Here is a 24,850-nt window from a genome sequence, read left to right on the forward strand (position 1 = left end):
CATGGAACATTTACCTAACCTTTTATCAATTTGTATCAATTTGTACCATAAATTATGGATATCAAGTGTACATTTTGTCTACAACAACATGATGGCTGGCCACTTCATGTAAAATGGGAGGTTTGTCATGCAAATCCTCCTATTTTGCACTCCTATTTATTTGGCCACTTCAATTTAATCTATAGCATTTTCAAACATTTTCACATAGGTCCTATTTCATAATTTCACCCCTTTTTTCTTATAGAACAAAAATTAACTAAAATTGTCGGGTTCTATCTTAAGTTTGGGCTTTCTAGAGGCCCACTAACATAATTAAACCTATGCCAACATTTACAGGATTCCCGAAAATTGGGGCGTTACAAGAAGCACGTAGCCACATTTGAGCACAAATTAAACGTGTACAAACAAACACTATGAACATAATACTCACTATAACTATAAGTCAAACAAAGAATTCAAAACTATCCTCATTTTCCCCTGTTACTTTTCTCAAGAAACATACGACAATAAGAAAAAAGAGAAAACTTACAGACTTTAGTCTTATGTTGCAAATAAACAAAAAAATATTTCGAGCTAATTACAGAAAGGTCTCTAACTTTTGTCAAAAGTAAAAAAGAAAATGACATGTTAGAAATCCATTAATGAATTGATGGAGTTTTTAACATAAGTGATCAATTCGAGCAATTATTTTAATTAAAGTAACTAAATTGACAAAAAAAATTACTGTAATCAAAATAAAAACAACATAATTTTAGAGTGACTTGAGTTGTAATTTACCCTGATTATTATTTTCATAATATTTAAATAAAAAACCCACAATTGAATTTGTCATCCCAAGAAAGCGTCAAGAGCCCTGTGGTGTAAACAGGGGCGAAACCAGGGGGGCAGGCATAGGCCCCGGCCCCCCTAAAATGAAAAATTTTCATTTAGGCCCTTTAGATTTTTTAAAATTTTAAATTAGTAAAGATAAAATTATACTTTGACCCCCCTAAAATTATAAAAATTTAATTTAATTCTTTAAAAATTATAAATATATAAACTATAAAAAATTAAAATTTCCTTCGGCCCTTCAAAAATTTTTTTCTGATTTCGCCCCTGAGTGTAAAGATGGTTGCAACCGTCGTAATGTTGACTAGTATTTTATTACTACTATTCTTATACTCCAGTCGTTGTGTTTGGTGCTGTCATTAAGGTGACGGGCAAACATGCAGGATTCTCCTGATATCAGCAGACTATAAAATTAACGCTATGCTGAGATAAGCACTAATCAATAAATAAATGAAAATATTTTGGGGAAAAGAATAGGATAAATAAATGAGATAATTTGGTGTTGAAAATAGACAATGGATTCAAAACTTTGGAGCCCCCTCTCCAACTTAGATACCAATAATGCCTAAACTTTCTAGATTCATAATGATGTCTACTCTGATCAGCTTTTTTAGGTATGAAGTCGTTTTCATATATATGTCTACTTAATGGTGTTTCAAAAATCAACAAGCCGTGTGAAACCTACTACCATTAATTTAACCAAGCTTAAAATCCAAAAAAAGTTCTCAAGTTAAATTCTATTTAGGAAAAATTCCAAATGCACCAAACATCTCTTCCATCCAAAACCTTTGGCTTTTGGTTTTGGAGAAACATTGGTACATGCCATTGTTTTAACAAATACTACTACAGAATTTTAGAATGGGATACTGATTCTACGTTTTTATTGGCCAGCCCCAGAAAAAGGCCAAAACAGAGTACAGCGATTGTGGAATTCTATGGGTCAAAAGTCAAATCAGTTGGCCAATTTACAATCAACTATTGCCTATGCGTATATTTTGGTTTTTTTTATAAAATTAACTCAAAAATTTAATTAATTACATAAATGACCTATTTTAAGTATAACCAAATTTAAAATTTTAAAATATTTTTTAATAGATAAAGATAAAAATAAAAAGATTTTTTTAATATATTTAAATTTTTAAAAGGAAAAAGGGTGGACAGCTTTGCAAACTAGTTGCACCAATTTATTTAGCTTCACAAAAAAGAAAAAAAATATTTTAAAGTTTATCTATTTTTTCAAAAATTATAGTATTTTCTTGACATTTATATAAGTGAAATTTATTTTACATGACTCTACTAAAAATTAATTTTTTTATCCTGATTGCTGATGTAGTATGTTGGTGGCGCTAAATTTTTTTGCTACACAATTTTTACTGTAAATTTTAAGTCATCTACGTGTTTAATTAAAAATGAATTATTTATGTAATTAATTAAATTTTTTAAGTTAATTTTATAAAAAAATCCGTATACTTGGTGTCACGCACGCCAGCCTTATATTTGTTTAGGATTTGGTTTCATATTGCGTCATTCCACTTACGTCAACATTCTCCCAACGCTTTACGTTGTCATGCAACCAACATCCCACCCCACGTCATTCTGTGACGTACCAACCAAATTCACTGTCCACGCGTCCTATTTCACTTTGACTTTTATGGCCCCATGATGAGCTTGGCGCCGGCAGGGCAAGTCTGTCTTTCAACAGCAGATCCTGACGGAATTTCCCTTTCTTTGTATAAATAGGCGGACAAATTTGAATGAATTGGTAAGCAGAAAAGAAAACAACAGATAAAAATCGTACTAGCAGTTTCAGAAAAGAGCCCATTTCCGTTACATAAAATTACTGAATCTCCCCTTTTTCTTTTGACATGGCGAGCCAGAAGGAAAATCATGTTGTGAATGGTGAAGATGAGGAAGAAGAGGAGAAGATGGAGCAGTTTTTTGCGCTGTTAAGGAATTTTCGAGAGGCGCGTAATAGGCGAAAACATGAGCTGATACAAAGAGAGCAGGAAGAGAAAAGTAAGAAGAAGAAGAAAAACAAGACAAGTAAGTTGGGTGATGATGGTGAGAAATCCAGTTGGGTTCCAAGCTTCGAATGGGAAGATTTTACTGCAGAGATTGAGTTTCGAAGGCCATCTATCATCTTTCCACCCTCTTTCAACAACAAACAAGAGGAGAAAAAACAAGAAGATGATGGTTTGGATCTTAACCTCACCCTGTCCCCAGCTTCATCTTAATTTTCTTGTTCAAATAGAATATTCCTTACTAGTTTTTTTCTTTTTTTTCTTTTTGGGGGTAAGAGAAGAAAAGCTCCATTTGGAGTTTGATGATAATGTAAAATTTAATTAATTGATGTTAATGATCAATGTTGAATCTCGTTCCCTTGGATATTGAGTTAGAAGAGGGTTGGTAAGGTAGGAGCATACCGTAAGTTTTCTTTTGGAATTGGATTTCATAGATGGCAAAGGATCTGATGTAATTAGGTCGCTGGTAAGAGCCGGAGATTTGTTAATTGTTTTGTTCGCTGCTTGAGATTTGAGAATTCATCAACAGTACTCTTAGTTTTTGTGGTCTCAGTAAGATTGGGAACCCCCCGCGGCCCCTCACGTGGTCTGATATTTTCTTGAATGTACTTCATATTAAACTACTATTCCATGGCCAAACCCCAAAAACCATTTCTCTGCTACATGCGTCCTTAGATGGATGGTGGGTTATTTTTATTAAGGTTAAAAACAAGTGTCGTGATAAGATTAAACACAACTTTGAAGGATAAAAAAAATGAAAAACTCTTGTCCAGTCCACCCACTGGAGGCAATTATACCAGCTGAAACTTTCAGCACAACTCACTGGAAACCAGTTTGTTGTGTGATTGACTGCAAAAACAGGTCCAAACAGACCTCACTGGTGTTGTTCGACCATCCAAAGGCAAGCCGATTAACACAGTTGATACTAAAATTAACGGTGAAGAGCAAAAATAAATCAACATGTTTGAAGGATAAATTAACGGTGATGAGCAAAAACCGATATCGTTCGTATTCAGCCTTAATTATTACAAACATTAGCTTAAAATGTGTTTATAATATAATAAATAACAAAAATTATATTTACATTAAATAATAAAATATTTTAAAATTATATTATGGTTAAATAATAATTAAATATTATTAAGATCATATCTATATTAAAAATAATTTTATTTAAAATTACTTTCTACTAGATATTTCTTAAAATTATACCATAATAAATATTTTATACTCACTAGATATTTATTGTCTAAAAGTAAAATTTATACAGTCATTATATAGTTACATAATATCTTTTTTTTTTTGAAGTAAATTCGGCTGGGCTTATATTATTAAGAAGAAAATAGAAAACATATTATGAGGCTCGATTTTGGTATTGGTTTTATGGATTGTATCATACTTATCGGCCTAACAAACAAAACCTAAATTAAAATAAACAAAATTAAATGAAAAGAAAACTCAATTAAATCTGCAGAAAAAGGAAACCTAAAGTAATAATGCCTAGCCGATTTCCAAGGCACAGCTGGACACCAACAACCTCTTCTTATCTTTTTCAACGTCCCTTTCTGTGCAGTCGAGTAGCCTCTCTTTTAGTTTTCATTTATGCTATTCAATTCTTTCTGTGCAAAATCTTCTCTAATCTGGGCATATTCTCCATCATCCTTCCGGGTTCAAATGGGAAAGGCCTGGGTTCGCTCTCAACTGGTATGTTTCCTCTCATTTCGTTAAAGATTCTTCTGCTACTTTGTGGGCATGGATGTTGTCTGTTCTGTTTATAAGCTGGAACCCGATTTCATGAAACTGTGCTTTCTTGCTTTGAATGTCACTGATTATCGCTCCGATGACTGACTTATCTTGTTCTTGCGATTGACATTTTTTAATGACTACGAACGTCCAACGATATTCCTAACTTTACAGCCTGTAGTCCTGCGTAGGCTTCGGCTGTAAAAGGCGATGGAACATTTTAGTGTAATACAGTTTTTGATGCCAAAAGTTCCCCGAACAGTCTCAAGCCACCAAACGTGAAGTCGATTTAAAGTTTGTAATGAACCGAAAGTTACGGTATCGGAAATCGAGTCTTGAGTATTGTTTCCGTGAAATTAATTCATGAATATTTATTAGAAATATTTATGAATTATAGTTGAGTGGTTGATTAATGTTTGATTAAGTTAAGTAGCTTGAATTTAGAATAAGGACTAAATTGCATAAGGTATAAAAGTTTAATTATAGATTAAAGATTAGTAAAGGGACTAATCTAGCAATTAGACCCTAAGTGACATGTGTGTGTTAATACTGTATAACATGTGTAATAGTTGGTAAAAATATTAAATGTGTTAAAGTAGTTTTTCTTATAGATTAAGTTATTTTATTAGAATAATATTATATTATCAATATTATTATATTGAATATAGATTTATGAATAAAGGAAATGAAGTAAAAAAAGAAAGATAGAAAGAGTTACAAAAAGTAAACGTGAGAAAGAAAGAAAGAAAAAGAAAAGAGAAAAGGGAAAATTTGAGGATTAAGGCCCTAAAGCTTGATTGGTAAGTTATTTTAGCTCATTTTCTTGTGATTTTTATGTTTATAGATGCCTAATTCAAAGTTCTACATGTATGAAGTTAAAATGAAAAAAAAATAGAGAATTTTTAGATATTGATTTAGTTGAATAAATTGAGGTTTTATGGGTTAAATTGATAGAATTTGAAGTTAGAAGTGATTTGTTAAAGGAATTTTTAAGTTAGGTTTAACTAGGGACTAAGTTGTATAGAGCTCAAAATTTATGTTTTATGATGATTTTTTTATGAGCTTGAAATTGTTAATGAGTTGATTAAATGAAAATATGATGATTTAGTTTTAAAAAAAAGATTAGTAATTGGAAAAGGACGAAATTGAAATTTCTGTAAAAGTTTGATAGAAAGTGAAAATGTGTTTTATGAATTAGTATATTGATGATTTTTAATTGTATGATTGTCCGTAGCTAACGTAGCACCGGATACGTCGTCAAAGAAGGGAAAAGAGAAAGTGAATGAAGATATCGATTAAATTCGATAAATAGTGGTTTGTATTTCTATAAACTGAGCTTAATCGTTATTGCTATATTTGATATTTATATTGTATGAAAATGTGAATGAGGTAAGTATTCTTACCATATTGAAATGAATGTGATTTTGAATACCCTATTAACAGTTTCGGGCTAGTCGGATATAGTTGGCATGTCATAGGAATTGGAAGTATTGGGATATTCCGACATTGAGTCGATGAGATATTATGTGTCGACTACTGTTAAAGTTCCGGATTTGTTCCGATGAAGTACTTTGTGTACTATAATGTTAAAGTTTCGAATTTGTTCCGATGAAGCACTATGTGCTTATCCCGGAGTGTGGGTTGGATCCGTATATCCGTCAGTATTCGAGTTATGTTAATAACGGTAAATAAAGTAAAGATTATTAAAGTACTGATTGATTGACTGTTATTGAAATAATGATTGATATTGAATAATAACAATAATGTGTTTGAATTACCATGTTTTAAAATTGATTAAGCTATTTGTAACACCCCAATTTTCGGGAATCCTGTGAATGTTGGCACAGGTTTAATTATGTTAGTGGGCCTCTAGAAAGCCCAAACTTAAGATAGAACCTGACAATTTTAGTTAATTTTTGTTCCATAAGAAAAAGGGGGTGAAATTATGAAATAGGACCTATGTGAAAATGTTTGAAAATGATATAGGCTAAATTGAAGTGGCCAAATAAATAGGAGTGCAAAATAGGAGGATTTGCATGACAAACCTCCCATTTTACATGAAGTGGCCAACCATCATGTTGTTGTAGACAAAATGTACACTTGATATCCATAATTTATGGTACAAATTGATACAAATTGATAATAGGTTAGGTAAATGTTCCATGATAATGGGTTAGGTAAATGTTTCATGATAATGGGTTAGGTAAATGTTCCATGATAATGGGTTAGGTAAATGTTCCATGATAATGGGTTAGGTAAATGTTTCATGATAAGAATATCATGTCTTTTGTATTAAAGAATTAAATGGATGAAATATGAAGTTTTATTAAAAGAAAAAGGGGTGAAAAGAACAAAGTTTTGTCCATCTTTGTTCATCATAGCTGAAAGTTAGAGAAGAGAAAGGAGAGGAGAAAGCTCTTGAGTATTCGGTCATTAGGAGGAGGAAAATTGAAGATAAGTTCTTGGTTGCTTCTATTTTGAGGTTCATGAGTTCTTCTTGATTCTACCTTAACTCTTGAAGTATATTTTGATTTTTAGTTGTGTTGTGAGCATTTGGTCATGAATTAAAATGAAGGAAATGGTTGTTGTTTCATGTTCTTTTGATGAAAAATGAAAGATATGTGAAGTTGAGCCAAACAAATGAGCATGCATGTGCCTTAGATGCTAAAGGGAAAAATCGGCTAACATGGTTGTGCTTTAAAATGATGAAATGGAGATTATGCTTAAGTAAAATCATAGATATGTGATGATTGATTGGTGATATACATGTTTAAATAACATGCATGCAAGATAGGTGTATGAAAGAGTGATTTGGTAATAAATCTGCTTGGGACAGCAGCTGTAACGTGAATTTGGAAAATCACCATAAATTGTGGGAGATGAATTAGAAGCTGAATAAATTATGTAATTAAAGCTTATTGAGTCTAGTTTCTAATGAAATAAACAAGAACATATTTTAAATTCTGTACAATGAGAAATTTGATTCGTAATGAAGAGTGGTCAGATTAGTCAAACAGTGAAACATGGGAAACTTTGAGAAAAATCTGGTATTTATTGGCTAAACCAAAAATTCTGAAAATTTTATGGATAGAAGATATATGAGTCTATTTTCATAGAAAATTAACGGTACTTGATTTGGAGTTTCGTAGCTCCAGTTATAAATGATTTAGTAACTGTTGCTCAGGAAGACAGCTTGCAGTGAAATTATGATTATGTGGTAAACATTGACAAAAATTTGTTAATGAGTTGCTTATTAATTTCTTATAAGCTCACTATGATCTGTAGGTGTGGTTGGCCGAATATTGTAAGGGGTTAATATGTAGTTTGTATTTGAATAGTTAGATTAACGTGTTAGTAATCCAATTGTAGGCGGTTCGTGTGTGGATCTCGTCAAGATATCGTCGGAAGCAGTGTGTAACTAACACCCTCTTTCTTAGTCTAGATCGGCAAAAGTCGAAAAGCGAAATGCAAAAGCGGTATTTTGTAGATTTGCGAGTGTCGAATGCTCGTGAGGTAAATCGATTAATGTTTTTGGTAAGCTGCAATGTTTGGACTGCAAAGTGCATGATTTCGTGCCCTCGATATTTTTGGGCTTAATGGGCCAAAATTGGAATGATGGGCCAATGGGCCCAATTCAAGAAGAACCCTCGGTAGTGATTACATTAGTACGTGAAAGGTAGGAATATGCATGAAAACCCTAAAATAGATAAATTACTGAAATACCTTTAAAAGTGGAAATTTTACGGTTTACCCCGGGAGATAAATTACCAAATACCCCTAGGGTTAAATTGACCTAAATGCATGTTTGATCGTTGTTATTTCTGCATGCCATGTTGTTATTATCGATGCATGGGACTGGGATATTGACGGAGGAAGTCTTGAAAGTGGCTTGTCCACATCTTGGAGGCTTTGCCTCAATTTATGATAATCGAGCGAGCAAAAGGTCAAGAATTGTGGAGTGTTGAAATTTGGGTGGGTTGAGCTATCCCACATGGAGTGTATGGCTGGTGCGGGTGGAGTGTAGTGGTTGGTGGGTTGAGTAGTCTCACCAAATGGGCTTGCATATGTTTACTAATGTTGCATGTATTTTGAAATGGGCCTATGGGCCATCTTGTTATCTGAATAAGGGCTAAGGCCCGCTTTATTGTAATTTGAAAAGGGCTCGCCTAGTACCACTTTATTACTGAATGGGCTTAGGCCCAATAGGCTTGAGCTGACTTGGGCTTTGAATGGGTTTTCCTTACACACTGAGTTTCCCCAAACTCACCCTTTTATTTTCATCCACGCAGGAAATCCCTAACCATAGTGGGCTTGGAGCTGTGAGGGAATTCGGAGTGGCCACCGTTCGAAAGTTTGATTTTCTTTCGTGAACTGGACATCCTTTTATTTACGTTTGAAGTTTTGGGTTTTAAATGTAATAAGGCCGCTTAATTATTTTTAATGGTTTTAATATGTATTACTAAGATAGGTATTACTTATTTTAACTGTTGAAATTGGATAGCTTTAGGGCGCGTTTTCAAAAACAACAGTTGATTTTAAAATAACACGACAACAAGCAAAGCTTCCGCAATGAAAGTATTTTCCAAAATTAATCACTTTTCCTAAAAATGACTTAATCAAATCGGTTTCCTAGAAATATCCATGACGTTAAGGTGTGGCAATGGCGGTATGCATGTCTAGGATTGGATCCGAAGGGAGCTTGGTACTTAAGCAGTCCGATGGACTCACCACCTCTTTTCCGGTTTCCTACCTAGTGCACAGCTTCCATTCACTTTAACCTATAATGAAATTAATCTTTTGAACATCAAGTACGATTTTCTGGACTTAGAATGGAATTTTTTTTTACGTTTTTGATGTGGCATGCCGGATCCGACCATAACTTCTGGGCCGGGTTTGGGGTGCTACACTATTGTTTATAGAAATACCACCGAGAGTATTTTTAGCGTATGGTTTGTTTCCGTGCACAGGCTAGGTACTAAAGTATAAGGATTCAGCATACAAGCAGATCCCCGAACTCAAATTGGTGAAGTTTCTATCTTTTTGGAAAATGGCATTGTACCTAAGATGTCTTTTGGTCATTTTGAAAGTACCTAAGTTGTTAAGTGATATTTTGGTATGTTATGTAAATGTTACCAAAACCTTCAGTATGGTATGTTTTTGATATGTTAGTGAAGAGAAATAAGAGGAAGTGATGGTAAATATTGTAGAGAGAAGAAATGGAAATGTTATAAACTTAGTTATCAACATTTTATACTAAAACAGATTTGGACAGTAGCAGTAGTCCAAATTTGAAAATACACCAAAAATAGTAGAAAGTGAATTAGTTAATGAATAAAATATTTAATTGAAGCTTAATGAATCTATTTTTATATGGAATAAACAAAATAGGTAAAAGAGTTGTATTTTATGATATATTTACGTTTTGGTGAAACAGGGTTAGAGCAATTTTTGGATTCCTTGTTATGACTTTATAAATTCACCATAAATTGTGTATAAATAATTAGGACTCATACTTTATATTTATGGATTCCTTATTGAGTCTATTTTTAATTGAAACAAATAGAATAGTCATTGAATTTCTGTACAGGAAGAAATTTGATTTGAAGTGCACAGGGGTCAGAGTAGCCAAACCCTAAAACAGGGGAGACTTTTACTAATAAACTGTACTAATTGGCCTGACCAAAAATTCTAGAAAAAAATTAGTAATAGATATATGAGTCTAGTTTCAGGGAAAATTTACGGAATTGGATTTTGAGTTTTGTAACTCGAGATGTGATTTTTTTAGAGACTGTGACGTAGATGGATAGTTTACTACGAGAATTGTTTGAACTTGTTTAAATGCTAAAATAAGTTTAGTAATGTCTCATGCTCGACTCCGGTGAAGGTCTCGGGTAAGGGGGTATTACAAAGTTTCTTTTATCGAAGGTTGCGTCAAACTTGATCTCCGCCCTAGTATTAATTTCTCAACTGCTATGATTTTTGTCTATGGTCAAGGTACTTGATCTGTCTGTTATACCTGTAAGTTCAACCATATAGCTTTGTATTGTTGTGATAACTCTCTTACTGTCACTGCTTTCCTTTCATAGACGAACCTGTTTCTCGAGTTTCAGATGAGCCATATTCCACAGTAGACCATTCGACACTATTCAGAAGAGCAACTCTTAAAGATCTAGGTAAGCCAATCCCTTATACTTAGATTTGTGCTATTTAGTACCCACGAGAAGCCTAAAGATTTGTGCTATTTAGTACCCACGAGAAGCCTAACCCTTGCCATACCTCTGTTGTTATAGGACATTGCCAAAAAACGTGAATACTGTCTTCTTCTCAGTTTTCGCATTAAGGACACACTACATTAGCCATTACTCGTTTAGATCTTAGGTTGACAAGAGTAGGAATATAATTCCAAGAAATAAGCCATATTGTGATTGTAATCTTCGTACGCATTTGTAGATTCCAAAGTTTTTTGTAGAAATCTTTTAGATCAGTTTGTATTAAAAGATTAGAATCCAAGCTAGCCTCCTGTAATAGTTTATAGGCGCTTCTTACTGAAAATTTACCGGATGGCTCCCTTCTCCATACTTGGAAATCGTCATAAGTTGTTGTAATTAGGGTTTTGTGTTGAAACTTTGAATGTCAAAGGCTTGGAAGTAGTTATAATGTTGAGATAAAGTGATATGTAAGAAGAATTAGTTCAATTGATGAATAAATTGAGTAAGGACTAAATTGTAAAAATTGAAAAGTTAGGGGGAAAAGTGTAATTTTAAAAATTAAAGGGTATAAATTGTGACGTGGAATAGAATTGAAATAGATGCTAATAAGGAAATGATTTTATAATTATAGATCAAGAAAACGCAGTGAATCGTGAAAAGAAAAAATTTCAAGTATAGTCCCTGAAATTTCTACGACTTTTGCAAATCAGCCCAGGTAAGTTCATATGGCAAAATTTAATGTTTTGTTATGGAAATAATATGATTTGCTCAAGTATATTATTGTAGGTGAATACTATCAAATTGCAATAATTATGGAATAATAATTAAGTAAAAGTACAAATTAGTTGGAACAATGGATTTAAGTGCTTTTGTTCTATGACCATAATGAATTGACGGAAAAGATGTAATATTTGCACCCGTATAAGACCATAGCTGGGCTATGGCATTGGTACAGTGTGTTATTTGCTTACATATAAGACCATATCTGGGATATTGCATCGGTATGATATGTGATCCGTGTAAGACCATGGCTGGGCTATGACTTTGGTGTGTTATATGTGACTATGTGCAAGTCCATGGTTTTACCATGGCAATGTGATAATGAAGCACTCAATTCCATTATTGTTCCCTAGTTTGACTATGAAAGTAAATGAGAAATAGGCTCAAGAGATCTAAAATTGGTGAATAGTGACATTGAAATCAGTCAAATGAGCTTATTGATGATTTTGTGATTTACAGGAAAGTTTAATGAAATTAAATATTATATGATTGTGTGCAATATTCGATAAGATTTATTTTTTGTGCCTATGAGCTTACTAAGCTTCAATAAGCTTACTTGTGTATGTTATTTGTTTTGTAGATTAACTTATATACATACGGAGGATCGAATCTACATCGAGGGTCACACTATCCAGATTTATTCTGTTAGATTTTGTTAAACAATTTTTATTTATTTATATGGCATGTATAGGGGTTGATTTGATAATGTATAGTATAAATGATTAAGTATGTAAAGTAAATTGAATGTGATAGTTGATTAAGTATGTAAAGTAAATTGAATGCGATGGTTATGTTTGATAATGAAATATACATGTTTTGGCTTGAAGTAGTTGATTTGTTGGACTTTATTAGTGTATAAATATGATTTTGTGCAGGAAAATATTAAGAGGGTGAGAAAAGCGACCTTAAATGGCCTATTTTCGTCTACACGGGTAGACACACGGGCGTGTGTCTACGCCGTGTGTGACATACGGCCTACCATATGGGCATGTGATAAGGTCATGTGTCCCCTGCAACTTAAAAATGAGAAACAGAATGTCCAGGTTTAGGCACACGACCTAGCACACGAGCGTGTAGCTTGGCCGTGTGACACACACGGGCTTTAACATGGTCGTGTGGTACGACAGTGTGAAGTCTGTACTTAAAACGTGAAATTTAATTATCACACGGCCTCACAACACGGGCGTGTGCTCAGGCTGTGTGACTTAAGTTTCTTCTTGAATACAAGTCAGAGAGCTCCATGGGCTTAGGATATGGGCGTGTGTGACCACATGGCCTACCCATACGGGCGTGTGGCCCTGTTTCATGATAAATTTTTTTTTTTAAGTTTTCTAAAAGCTCTGAAAGTTCTTAGTTTGATCTTGATCTAATTCTAACGTATATTTTAGGCCTTGTAGGCCCGTATAAGGGACTTTAAGCATGTGTTTGAATAATAATTAATTTGGAATGAAGTTTTATGATCTGGTTTTAGGTGTGTTTAATTGTGTTTAAGTCTGGTAATACCTTGTACCCTGTTCCAGCATAGAATATGGGTAAGGGGTGTTACAGCTCTCGCCAATAACGAATTTGGATAAGTAATGAGGCACCACCGCTGCTTGGCTAATAAAGCGATATTAAACTAACTAAAATTTTTAAAACTAAGGCCCCCTTTAACCTTTAAGATACATAGATTCCTCCATGTGCACCAATGTATTCCTCTTTTCCCATGCCCCTTTTGCCACCAAAACTTGGCAATAATACCCTCTAATTCAACACATAATGAATATGGTAAAAGAAAACAGGCCATCGTATAAGTAGGAATGGCTTGGAGGACGGCCTTTATGAAAACTTCCTTCCCGCCTTGAGAGAGGTGTCTAGTACTCCAATTGTCAATCTGCTTCTTAATTCGATCTTTTAAAATCTGGAACGATTCCTTTTTTCTTCTTCCAACCATATTTGGCAGTCCAAGATAGCGTTCCGAGTCATTTGAACTTCGTACCCTCAAAATGTTTTCAACTGCTTGTCTATCTTCTATTATTGTATTTTTGCTAAAAAAGACAGTAGATTTTTCAAAGTTAACACATTGGCCTGAACAGATCCTGTACTCCCTTAAAATTTCCTTCAATAGTATGGCTCCTCTACTAGTCGCCTTGCAAACAATATGCAGTCATCTACAAATAAAAAATGTGATATTTACGGACCTCGTCTGCTGATTTTGACTCCTTTCAATAATCCTTCTCTAACTGCTAGCCGCATTAAACAAGAAAGTTCTTCTCCACAAATGAGAAAAACAAACGGACTTAAAGGATCTCCTTGTCAAAGTCCCCTAGACGGTTGAAACTTTTCTCCTATACACCCATTTACCACCGCTGAATAAGACACTGAAGCCAGACATTTCATAATAGTATATATCTAATTTTTCGCAAAACCCATTCGAACCATCATTTCTTTAATAAAACTCCATTCAACTCTGTGGTATACTTTACTCATATCTAATTTTACCGCCATAAAACCTTTTTTCCCCAATCTCTTCTGATTCAGTGTATGGAGAATTTCATAGGCCAGCAAAACGTTATCTGAAATCAGCCTTCTTAGTATGAAAGCACTCTAAGCCTCATCAATGTATTTCTCAATAACTCTTCTGAATCGATTTGCAATAACTTTCGGTACAATTTTGTAAATCACATTGCACAAACTTATAGGCCTAAATTGCTTCATAGTAGAAGGATTGACAATTTTTGGAATGAGTATTATATGGGTCACCTTTATTTGTTCAACTTCCGTACTATCTTTGAGAATTTGAAGACAAAATTTGACCACATCATTTCCAATAATATACCAACACTTCTGGTAAAAAACAACCAGTAATCCATCTTCTCCTAGGGCTTTTGTATGACCCATTTCAAATATCGCATCTCTAATTTCTTCTTTTGTGTATAGCACTGTGAGTCTTTGATTATCCTCCTTAAATATACATATTTCAATTCCAGATAGCAAATGGTCATAATTTCTTCCTACTTCTGACGAAAATAAATTCTGAAAATAAGAACTCGCAATACTTTCCATTTCCTAAATAATCTCCATTTCTCTCCCATCTTCATTTTTCAGTTTATGGATAAGGTTCCTTCTTCGGTGTTGTGTTGCTTGACTGTGAAAATATGCTGTATTCTTATCACCAAATTTCAACCAATCAACACGAGCTATTTTTTCCCAATAACGTTCATCTTTCTTAATTTCAAAATTAAATTGAATCTTCATATCAATCAGTTCAGCCATCTTTTCATAATCTCTTTCAGCTTCTGTTAATTCTAAAAGCCTGGCTGTGAGAAAATCTTTTCGCCATCATTTTTCTGGTCGTCTCTTTTTAACCCATTTTTGTAACTCATCCTTTAGCATATCTATCTTTTGCAACAAATTTCCTGAAGATGTTACCCAACTGATTTTAACCTTTTCTTCAAATGATTCTTCCATTAACCACCATGCCTCAAACTTGAATCTCTTTTTGTTTGGTCGTTTTTCGACCTTTCTCGTATTAATTAAAAGGGGACAATGATCAGAAAAAGAGTGGAATAAGTGACGAATAGTTATATCAGGAAACATGGCCGTCCATTCTTTGTTGGCAACTCCTCTGTCTAGTCTTTCTCGGATATTAGTCTTAGGTAGGTTTTCCCTCTCCCAAGTGAACCAATATCCAGAAAACCCCACATCAGTTAGCTGACAAACTGCCAAAACATTGCAGAACATTTCCATTCTTCTTTCATATCGAGGTAAACTGTACTTGATCCCATTGAAGTCCCCGCATACAAACCAATGAGCTATATCACAAGTGTATAAATTCTTCAAGTCTGCCCAAGAATTATCTTTGTCTTGCGTATAAGGAGATCCATAGAAACCAGTAAATCTCCATCTACCTCCTACTTCATTATCATCAACTATCACATCAATATGTGTTTTGGAATAACTTTGGAGCGTAACACCAGTCTCGTTCCTCCATGCTAGACATAAACATTTTCTGGTGCCTTTAGAATCGACTTCAGTCCCATTTACATAACCACATCTATAACGAACATTTTCCATTTGACTTTTACATAACTTTGTCTCCATAAAGAAGACCAATTGGGGATTTTGTGCCTTAAGCGTATTTCGAAGTCTTCGAACAGTCCATAGGCTCCCCAATCTACGGACATTCTAGCTTAGAATTTTTATTGTGATCAGTCGGCTTTTCTTTTGGCAGCCGCCGATGATAAATAATTAATCTCTAATAGTCTCCTATTTTTGAATTCCGTATTACTACACTCACCCCTTGCAACTGGCTCCTCCATCTCCCCCTAGCTCTCTTCTTTCCTTCTTCTCTAATTAAAACTCCATCTTCTAGGTCATGTTCCATATCAACTATAATATATTTTCCTCCAAATGCTGCCTGTAGCGACGTAAAAATTTGCTTAGCTTGGTCGCTAATTGTGGCGATTTATTGAAAAAAGTTTAAAATTTGACGTTTGATTTTTGAAATAAACAGGGAGTCGCCACCGATCCTTTTTCCTAGGTGTGATCGGACACCTATTAGATCTCTTATTAAAACAAATAAAAGGCTGAGTTTAGGTCTACGTTAAAATCCAGAGAAAAATTAGGGTTCGGGAGTCGGTTACGCGCGAGAAAGGTATTAGCACCCTCGCGACGCCCAAAATTGGTATCTTATAAAAACGTGTTGTCTTGATTTTCAAAAATACGAGTTCAATATAAGATTTAATCGTGATCCGTTTGAAAAGACAAGAATTTCAATCTTTTTGATTTTTTTTTAGAAGGATATACCATTTTAACACGAGTCGATTGATATTCACCCAACATAGCGATGAAATTGACGACTTGGTGTTAAACCGATAAGTTGCTTTATGCATTGAAATTAATCGGAAAACAGGAATAAAAATTTCGAAATAATGCAAAGCAAATTGATATGAAATAGAAATAAATAAAAGTGCCAGGTATATATTAAAACAAATAATAAATATGATAATAATATTAAAAACAATAATCATGCATGCGATATTAAACGTAAATAATGATAATATTAAACATGAAATAAAAACAATGAATATATATACATAATAATATTAAAAGTGTGTACATAAAATATATATAGTAATAGAGTCATAAATATACTATACATAGTATTTGAAATATATATATATAAAATAGGAAAAAGACTAACTAATATAGTAAAAGCATATACATATATGATATTAAAATGTATATAAAAGAAAATATGCGTGTAAATATATGTACATAAGACCGTATAAAAGTATACAACTATGATACTAAAGTATATATATATATATATACATATTAGAATATTCATTGAAACTAAAAATAATACTAATAATAGCAAAACTAATAAAATAATATAGTACAAAAATATGTAACTAAAAACACTATAATATGAATACGTACATATAATATAATATTAAAATATACATAATATATACATATATAAAACATGTATTAAGATTAATAATAATAAAGATGATATAAAGATATGTACATGAAATAATAAAAACATATAACTAATAAAAAATAAATAAGGGAAATATACGATATAAAACATATGATATATATATATACATTAGAAGTGATAAATAAAAATATTTATGCGATAAAAATACGACGTATATATAGTAATAACGTTAGAAATACTGAATATATAATATTTAAAATATATATACATAATACAAAAACTAATAATAATAAAAGCTATTGATAATACTTCACAAATACATACATATTAAAATATACATAATCATATATATAAATATAATATTAAAAGTACGTAACATATAAATATATATATATACACATAGTACAATACATAATATGGGCACATTAGAAGTAATAATAATAATAATAATAATAATAATAATAATAATAATAATAATAATAATAATAATAATAATAATAATAATAAAAATTAAAGTAGAGTAATGAAAAAAGGTAAAAAAGGACGAAATTGAATTAAAAACTAAATATTGGGGCCAATTTGAAATAAAAACTAAAGAAAAGGACGAAATTATAACATGCGCGTAACTTGGAGGGGTCAAAAGCGCAATAAATCCGAGCCTCTAAAACGTACCGTATTGAACTGGACTGAATTGAAAACCGTGCAAAATTTCAGGGCCAAATTAAAAGTAACGCAAGACTTAATTGCAAAACGTTTAAAAAGCGGAGGGGTTAAACGCGCAAATATCCCCTCCCTTAAAAACACGCGGATCCTTTTAGGAGTAGGTCGGGTTGACCCGACCCGGGGTCTAAAACTGTGCCCTTTTTGGCTTAATTTGGGCACCAAAACGGTGCCGTTTTGGTAGGCTATAAATAGCCTAAAATCCTGAAAAAAAAATCACTTTGAGAGGGGAAAGGAAAAAAAAAGGGAGAGGGGGAGCATGGGGCGATTTCTAGTAGGGGAAGCCGGCCACCGTTCGGTTGGTGGCCGGAGAAGGTAAAAAGTTGCCTCTTTTTCTTTATTTTTACTTTTTATTTAGTTTTTATATGTTTTAATATATACAAGTAAAAAAAAAAGGCTTAAAATCGAACTTAAAATAGAAAAAAGAAGAAATCACCTTAGGGTTTTTTAAGCTTTTAATCCTTCGATCTTGGTGTTTTTGTTTGCCTGAAATGCTATTTCTATATTTAAACGCTGATTGAATCACTATATTGACTCTGAAATTGAATGTTTTACTTCTTGTTTTTGTGTTTTTTCTTACTGCCGAATGAAAGGAAAAAAAAAACCCCTTTTTACATTTTGTTTCATGGCTTTTATAGCCTGTTTTCACTGTCTGTTTTTTCTAAATTTGCTGTTTGCATGCTTCCTTTCATCTTGCAGGGGATGGGCATGGTGGAGCAGGTGGCCGGTGCTGGTGTCAGAAGGCAGGTGAGAGTAGGTTCGACGCAAGTGGGAATAGGGGTTAGGGTTGTTGGGTGTTTTTCTGATTTGGGTCTTGGGTTGTTTTGGGCTTAGGGTTAGGTATTGGGCTGGTAATATTGGGTTAGTGGGTTAGTGGGTATTAGTTTATTTGTAATGGGTAGTGATTTGTTGGGTTTGGGTTGGCAAAATTGGGCATGTACACTGCCCACCCGTCAGTTTGCCCTCTAAGTTGAATCCCAAAATTGGATCAAAAGCTTGTCCATAATCTGATTTTTTGTTTCCCACCAAAAAGAAGAAATCACCTTAGGGTTTTTTAAGCTTTTAATCCTTCGATCTTGGTGTTTTTGTTTGCCTGAAATGCTATTTCTATATTTAAACGCTGATTGAATCACTATATTGACTCTGAAATTGAATGTTTTACTTCTTGTTTTTGTGTTTTTTCTTACTGCTGAATGAAAGGAAAAAAAAAAACCCCTTTTTACATTTTGTTTCATGGCTTTTATAGCCTGTTTTCACTGTCTGTTTTTTCTAAATTTACTGTTTGCGTGCTTCCTTTCATCTTGCAGGGGATGGGCATGGTGGAGCAGGTGGCCGGTGCTGGTGTCAGAAGGCAGGTGGGGGTAGGTTCGACGCAAGTGGGAATAGGGGTTAGGGTTGTTGGGTGTTTTTTTGATTTGGGTCTTGGGTTGTTTTGGGCTTAGGGTTAGGTATTGGGCTGGTAATTTAGTGGGTTAGTGGGTATTAGTTTGTTTGTAATGGGTAGTGATTTGTTGGGTTTGGGTTGGCAAAATTGGGCATGTACACTGCCCACCCGTCAGTTTGCCCTCTAAGTTGAATCCCAAAATTGGATCAAAAGCTTGTCCATAATCTGATTTTTTGTTTCCCACCAAATTCTTTATCGAATAACCATCCTCGTTGTTTTCTTCTATTTTCCAATCGCCCTCTTCTTTCAACCAAACATTGTTCATAGCTAGAGCCCTTCTAGACTGAGCTCTTAAGGATAAGTCCCAGCCCACTTCACTAGTCTCCACACCTAATGCCATCTTAGCTTCAAAAAAAGAGTTGTTATGACCCAATCGACCACACCAGAAGCAGAATAGTGGCAATCTTTCATATTTGATTCTTACATATGTGCAGTTTCCACAAAACCTAATATGTTTTCTCCTTTTTAGCGGCTGTAATAGGCCCATCTCGCTCGGGCCCATTAGAATAAAAAAACAGAAATTAAAAACCAAAAATAAAACAAAAATAAAAAACCTCAAAAATAATAAAAGTCTATTAGTCCAATTACATAAAACAAACCACCCAACCCAATCACTAAAATAACCCATGACCCAATTAAATAAGCCCTAAAACCCGAGGCCCAATACACCCAAAAATTATCTCAGCAGCTTGAAAATACTAGAAGCTTCTGGAATAAGCCAGAATGGCACCAGAAGATTGGCCTCACATGAGATATCCTCACGCTCGGCCTCCACGTCACCAGGGTCATCTCCTCCGTACGGCCGTTCCTGCAAAAGAATACACGAGAAGAAATGGAATAACAGAATATGCAGATGACAGCAGGAAAGTATTTTTATTTTTCTGTAAATTCAGGCTATAAAAAGCCTCACTTGTACTCCATGTATTTTTACACACACTACGAAAATCCAATACCAAGAATCAAAAAGTCAGAAGGTGATTTAAAATTTTTCTTCCGTCTTCAATATATTTTTTTTCTTTTTGCATATATCTTGTTTTTTTTTAGTTTTTTTTTAAAAAAAAAGAAAAACGAGAAAGTTACCTTTGCTAAATGCATCGATGAGATCCCTTGGCTTCTCCGTCGTAATTAGGGTTAGAAATGCGGATTCACAAGTGAAAATAGTCTTTAAGTGTTGATTTCGACGGAAATAAAGGCTGAATCTACATCACTCACCAATTTTAACGGTGAACTGGTGATGAAATAGTCTTAGCAGATGAAGGCGGCTGAGTCGAAACGCTAACAATTGGGGTAATCAATTTGTGTTTGGAAGAAATGGCTAATTGCCATTCATTTTCTTTTAGTTTTGGGCATACAACAAAAACGGCACCGTTTCTTCACAGCTAGGGTCCACGCGTCAACCCGTTTAATTGGCCGAGTCTGTGCATTTCCATTTAAAATGGGGAATTTGCGCGTTAGAACCCTCCCTTCGCGCGAAGCCTTCAATTGCTTCCTGATTGCCTACTTTGTTTTTTAAAATTTGGCTCTAGAATTTGTGCGCTTTTTCACTTGGGTCCGCGGTTCAGTGCAACGTTTTGGGGGCTCAGGGTATTTCCAACTCCAGTCCTCGCACATTGGTGCAAATGGCATATTGATCCTATTTCGCAATTATCTTATATATAAATTGTTTCTCCTGTTTCAATTTTGTTTCAATTAAGTCTTATCCTCATTTTTTATTTTACTGCACATATATTTTCTTTACATGCTTGATTATTGGTGGTGTTATTTCGTGTTGCTTTGATAGTTGAATTTTGTTTTAAAAAACATTATTATAATCTTTTCTCTTTTATTCTATTATTTTAATAATTTATGTTTTATTTGTAATAAAATTCATTTTAGTTTATGTATGCTATTAATTTCATGTTATTTTGTAATTTCTTTTGAATTCATTCACATATTTTAATGTTTATATCTCGTTCTTTAGAAATTGTCTATTTTATGTGTCATATAAATTATTAAGTATATGTTTAGTATTTATATTTAATCTACATACGTTATTAAAGTCATGTTATTTTTATATATATATAGCTTTTAGTAAATTTGTACTTAATTTTTTTAGTTTTATTAAATGTATAGTATATGATAAAATTAAGTTAATTTTATAATTCATATTTTTATTCCATGTTATTTTAACATTCAATTATTTCTAAAATTTCTTCACATGTATATAACCCATATTAAATTATTTTACTATAGTCTACATTATTGATTTCATATTAATATTTCTTTTATGTATATATTTTTTTTGTTAAAATTATTCATGCGTATAATGCGTTTCTTTTAAGAACTATATTTTAAATCATACCATTTATTTATTGTATACACTCTCATATTTTATCATCCTTATATATGTATTATTTATATGTGCCATCAATCCAAACCAATTTGTTACATGTAAAATTATGTTATATATTATTTGTTTTAAAATTCTCTTTATAAATGTAGTTTTATAAATATACATCAGTAAATTTATGTATTTTGCAAATATAGTTTTTACCTTTTGTGTATATGATTATATTTTCTAGAATTTGTTACATGTATAATTTATATATTTACTTAATTTTTTCATACATTATTAATTTCATGCTATTTTTTATAAATAATTATTCCCAAATTTATTTATATATACATTTTTATGAATTTATTATGTACATTATATTTTATCATGTGTTTTATTATTCTTTTATATTTTATATATTATTTAAGCTACCGTGCATATTGTCAATTTTAAAATTTGTGTTTAAAATATTTGCATATTATTCGATTCAAATGTTTTATTCTACAATATTTATTACAAATAATTATATATCCCTAGTTTTTATACAAACTTGTCAACTTATGTTATGTGTTAATTAATTCATCATTATTTTGAAAATGTCCTATACTATATTGACTTCTAATTCCATTTTATTTTGTACATATTTTGTGGATCGTTTTATATTGTGCCATGTTAATTATTGTTGTATATTATTTTTGTATTGATTGTTCACCATCCGTGATTAAGAATTTGGTTACATTTTACTTTGAATAGTTGTACATAATTGTTGGATTTATTAATTGTGACTTGTTGTATCATATTATTTCATGTTCATTAATCCTTTCCTATACAAATGTTTCGATACAATGCATTAAGTATTCCATCTATTTTAAAACAAATAAACGTGTTTTGAGCGAATTTCTAATTTTTTTTATTATTCAAAAATTCTGAAATAAGGCAGTATCCAATATTTGAGAATTCGGAAAATCATGCTCAATCGTGCTGGGTATGATTTTTTCGGTGAACTAAATATTTGGATAACCTTTTATAATTTTAGTGTACGAATTTTCAAAAGGCAAAAATCCATCGTATTTTTAAAGGTATAAAGGATCATATCCAATCGTGCTGGGTATGATGCTGCATATCTTTGAAACGAGAGAATTTTGACCGCTAATTTGAACTATTCAAACATTTTAAAAAGAATCATACTTTGAAAAATCTTTTCTTTAAAAAACCTTTTGGTATAAGGATAGCATCAAATCAATTTGGTACCAATTTTTGGGCGTAATGAGGGTGCTAACCCTTCCTCATGCGTAATCGACTCCCGAACCTATTTTTTTGATTTTACGTGAACCAAAATTATTTTTAATGGAATGAAACGTTTTAGCAGGTGGCCCAATCACACCTAAATCAAGAGATTAGTGGCGACTCCATATTTTTGTTTTCAAAAGTCAATCCCCATTGTTTTTAAAATAAAAAAAGGGTTTCGACAGCGGAAGCCTTACATCTTTCTGAACTCTGATTCGCATATAATTTCTGTTCTCTTTTCCCAGGTTCGAGTCATCATATTTTAAAAATTTCCCTATGAAATTTTCCAGTTGCACAACCAAATTTTCAGAAAAGAGACCAATAGGAACATTATGAATCTACACCCAAAAGGGCGACGGGATTAGGGGAACTTTTAAAGGATCTTCCCCCCACTGTAATTTATGTAGAACTAACAATGATTATTGAATGTCCATACAGCTCCTTTTAACACCTTATCCATATCCATAACATGGTAAAATTGAAATAAAAACCGTTTTTCTCCTAGATCTCGAATTTGAACCCCTCGTACTGGATGCCACAAATTTGCCATAGTACTTTTCATTGCTGAAAAATGAATAATACTAGCTATTAAGAAACAACCTACTAACCTAAAATTCCTTGCTTCTCTATCTATGTTTGGCTCAACTTGAATTTGTAAGGCTTCTTCCTCATCTTCATTAAGAGTTACTTCCGCTAAATCGACTTCCCTTTTTTCCAGATTCAAGATCCTACCTTGGAGATGCTTTGCTGATCAAGACCAGAATGATTATTGAAGCAGACCATCGTCTCAAATAACAAAACAAAAATGGAAGAAAGGAAACCTAAGAAATGTGCCAGAGAGGCAGACTATGCCATGCTAGGGTAATAAACTTTTTTTTTTCAGTTACATGATAGATTTAATTTATATAAAACTCGTGTCCATATTTTCATTGTTTTAAAGTAGAATGAGAAGGTTAGAATAGGAAAATGAAATTCACTGGAACGGCTTTTGATTTGAAAATAACTAATCCATTTGAAGTATCCCATGCTAGTGGTATTCAATGTTTCAATTAGGTGTATTTTTTATTTGAATTTCATTGGGAAATTAGCAGATGTTTGGGCCCATTTAAAGTGGTGTGATAAATTATATTTTATATAAGTTGTTGGAGTCTTTTAATAAAAAGTATTAGAGAAATCGTTGTTAGAAAAAATTTTTATTTTGATTAACTTGCAATTTGTTTTTAAGGTTTTGCTTAATGTTTATTTAAAGTGTGATCTTTATTTATTTTAGCTTCGATGTTATTATGGTAGAGAAGAATTGAGGTAAAATGTAAAAGTTGCTAATTTTTCTATTTATATGATATGATTTTTAAATGTGATCTTCTAAGTAGGTCTTTATGCATGTCAACACGTACCTTATTCTAAGATTAACACGTATTCCTTAAGTATGGGTTTGCTTGCATGATGATGCGAATCCACCACGTGCAAACTCATGTAAGCAAACTATGCTAACAATCACTTCTAAAGTAAAGATGATCAGGTCAATCCCAATCGAGTAAGTGAGTAGCGAGTTGGTAATGGCGAACAGCATAACAAGTTCAAGTTCATAAACTTTTTTAAGGGTACAACTATTTAAGAAGCTGCATATCTTCAACACTCAACCACCTAAAAGGTAAATGTAAAGTTTCTACTAAAGTTTTTTTATGAACAACTTTGTCTTTGTTGTAATGCTAATCATATATATGATGTAAAAAAGGAATATTGTGTCATAACATAATTTTAACAACTAACATCTTAATGTAATAACTTGTATGTTTCATTAATTATTTTGAAATTTAAATGTTATTTATTGTAATATTTGTATAAAACATGAGCTAATTGATTAGCATTACAAAAATGGGAAAGAAAATAGTATACTTGTAGTTAAGGAAAGTGGAACTTCCATTTGCTTAATGCAAAAGGTAAATGAAAAAAGGTTTTTCGTTATTAATTAATGAAGAAAGAAGAAGAGTGGGTGGAGTGTAACACCCCTATAGATGGTTCGATCTAAGGAACCTGATATAGGAATATTACATTTGATGCTACAATGATTTTGGC

The 24,850-nt window shown here is 32.6% G+C and overlaps 1 protein-coding gene across 1 annotated transcript; it reads left to right on the top strand.

The window, feature by feature from the left end:
- The first annotated feature begins 2,504 nt into the window (after window positions 1-2,504).
- LOC108472934 (protein NIM1-INTERACTING 1) lies at window positions 2,505-3,386 on the top strand. The gene has a single exon (XM_017774501.2). It carries the CDS (start codon window positions 2,694-2,696, stop codon window positions 3,060-3,062), a length of 369 nt encoding a protein of 122 aa, XP_017629990.1. The 5' UTR covers window positions 2,505-2,693; the 3' UTR covers window positions 3,063-3,386.
- Window positions 3,387-24,850: the final 21,464 nt, after the last annotated feature.

The sequence above is a fragment of the Gossypium arboreum genome, chromosome 11 (genome assembly GCF_025698485.1).
Source record: "Gossypium arboreum isolate Shixiya-1 chromosome 11, ASM2569848v2, whole genome shotgun sequence".
Classification (NCBI taxonomy): Eukaryota; Viridiplantae; Streptophyta; class Magnoliopsida; order Malvales; family Malvaceae; genus Gossypium; species Gossypium arboreum.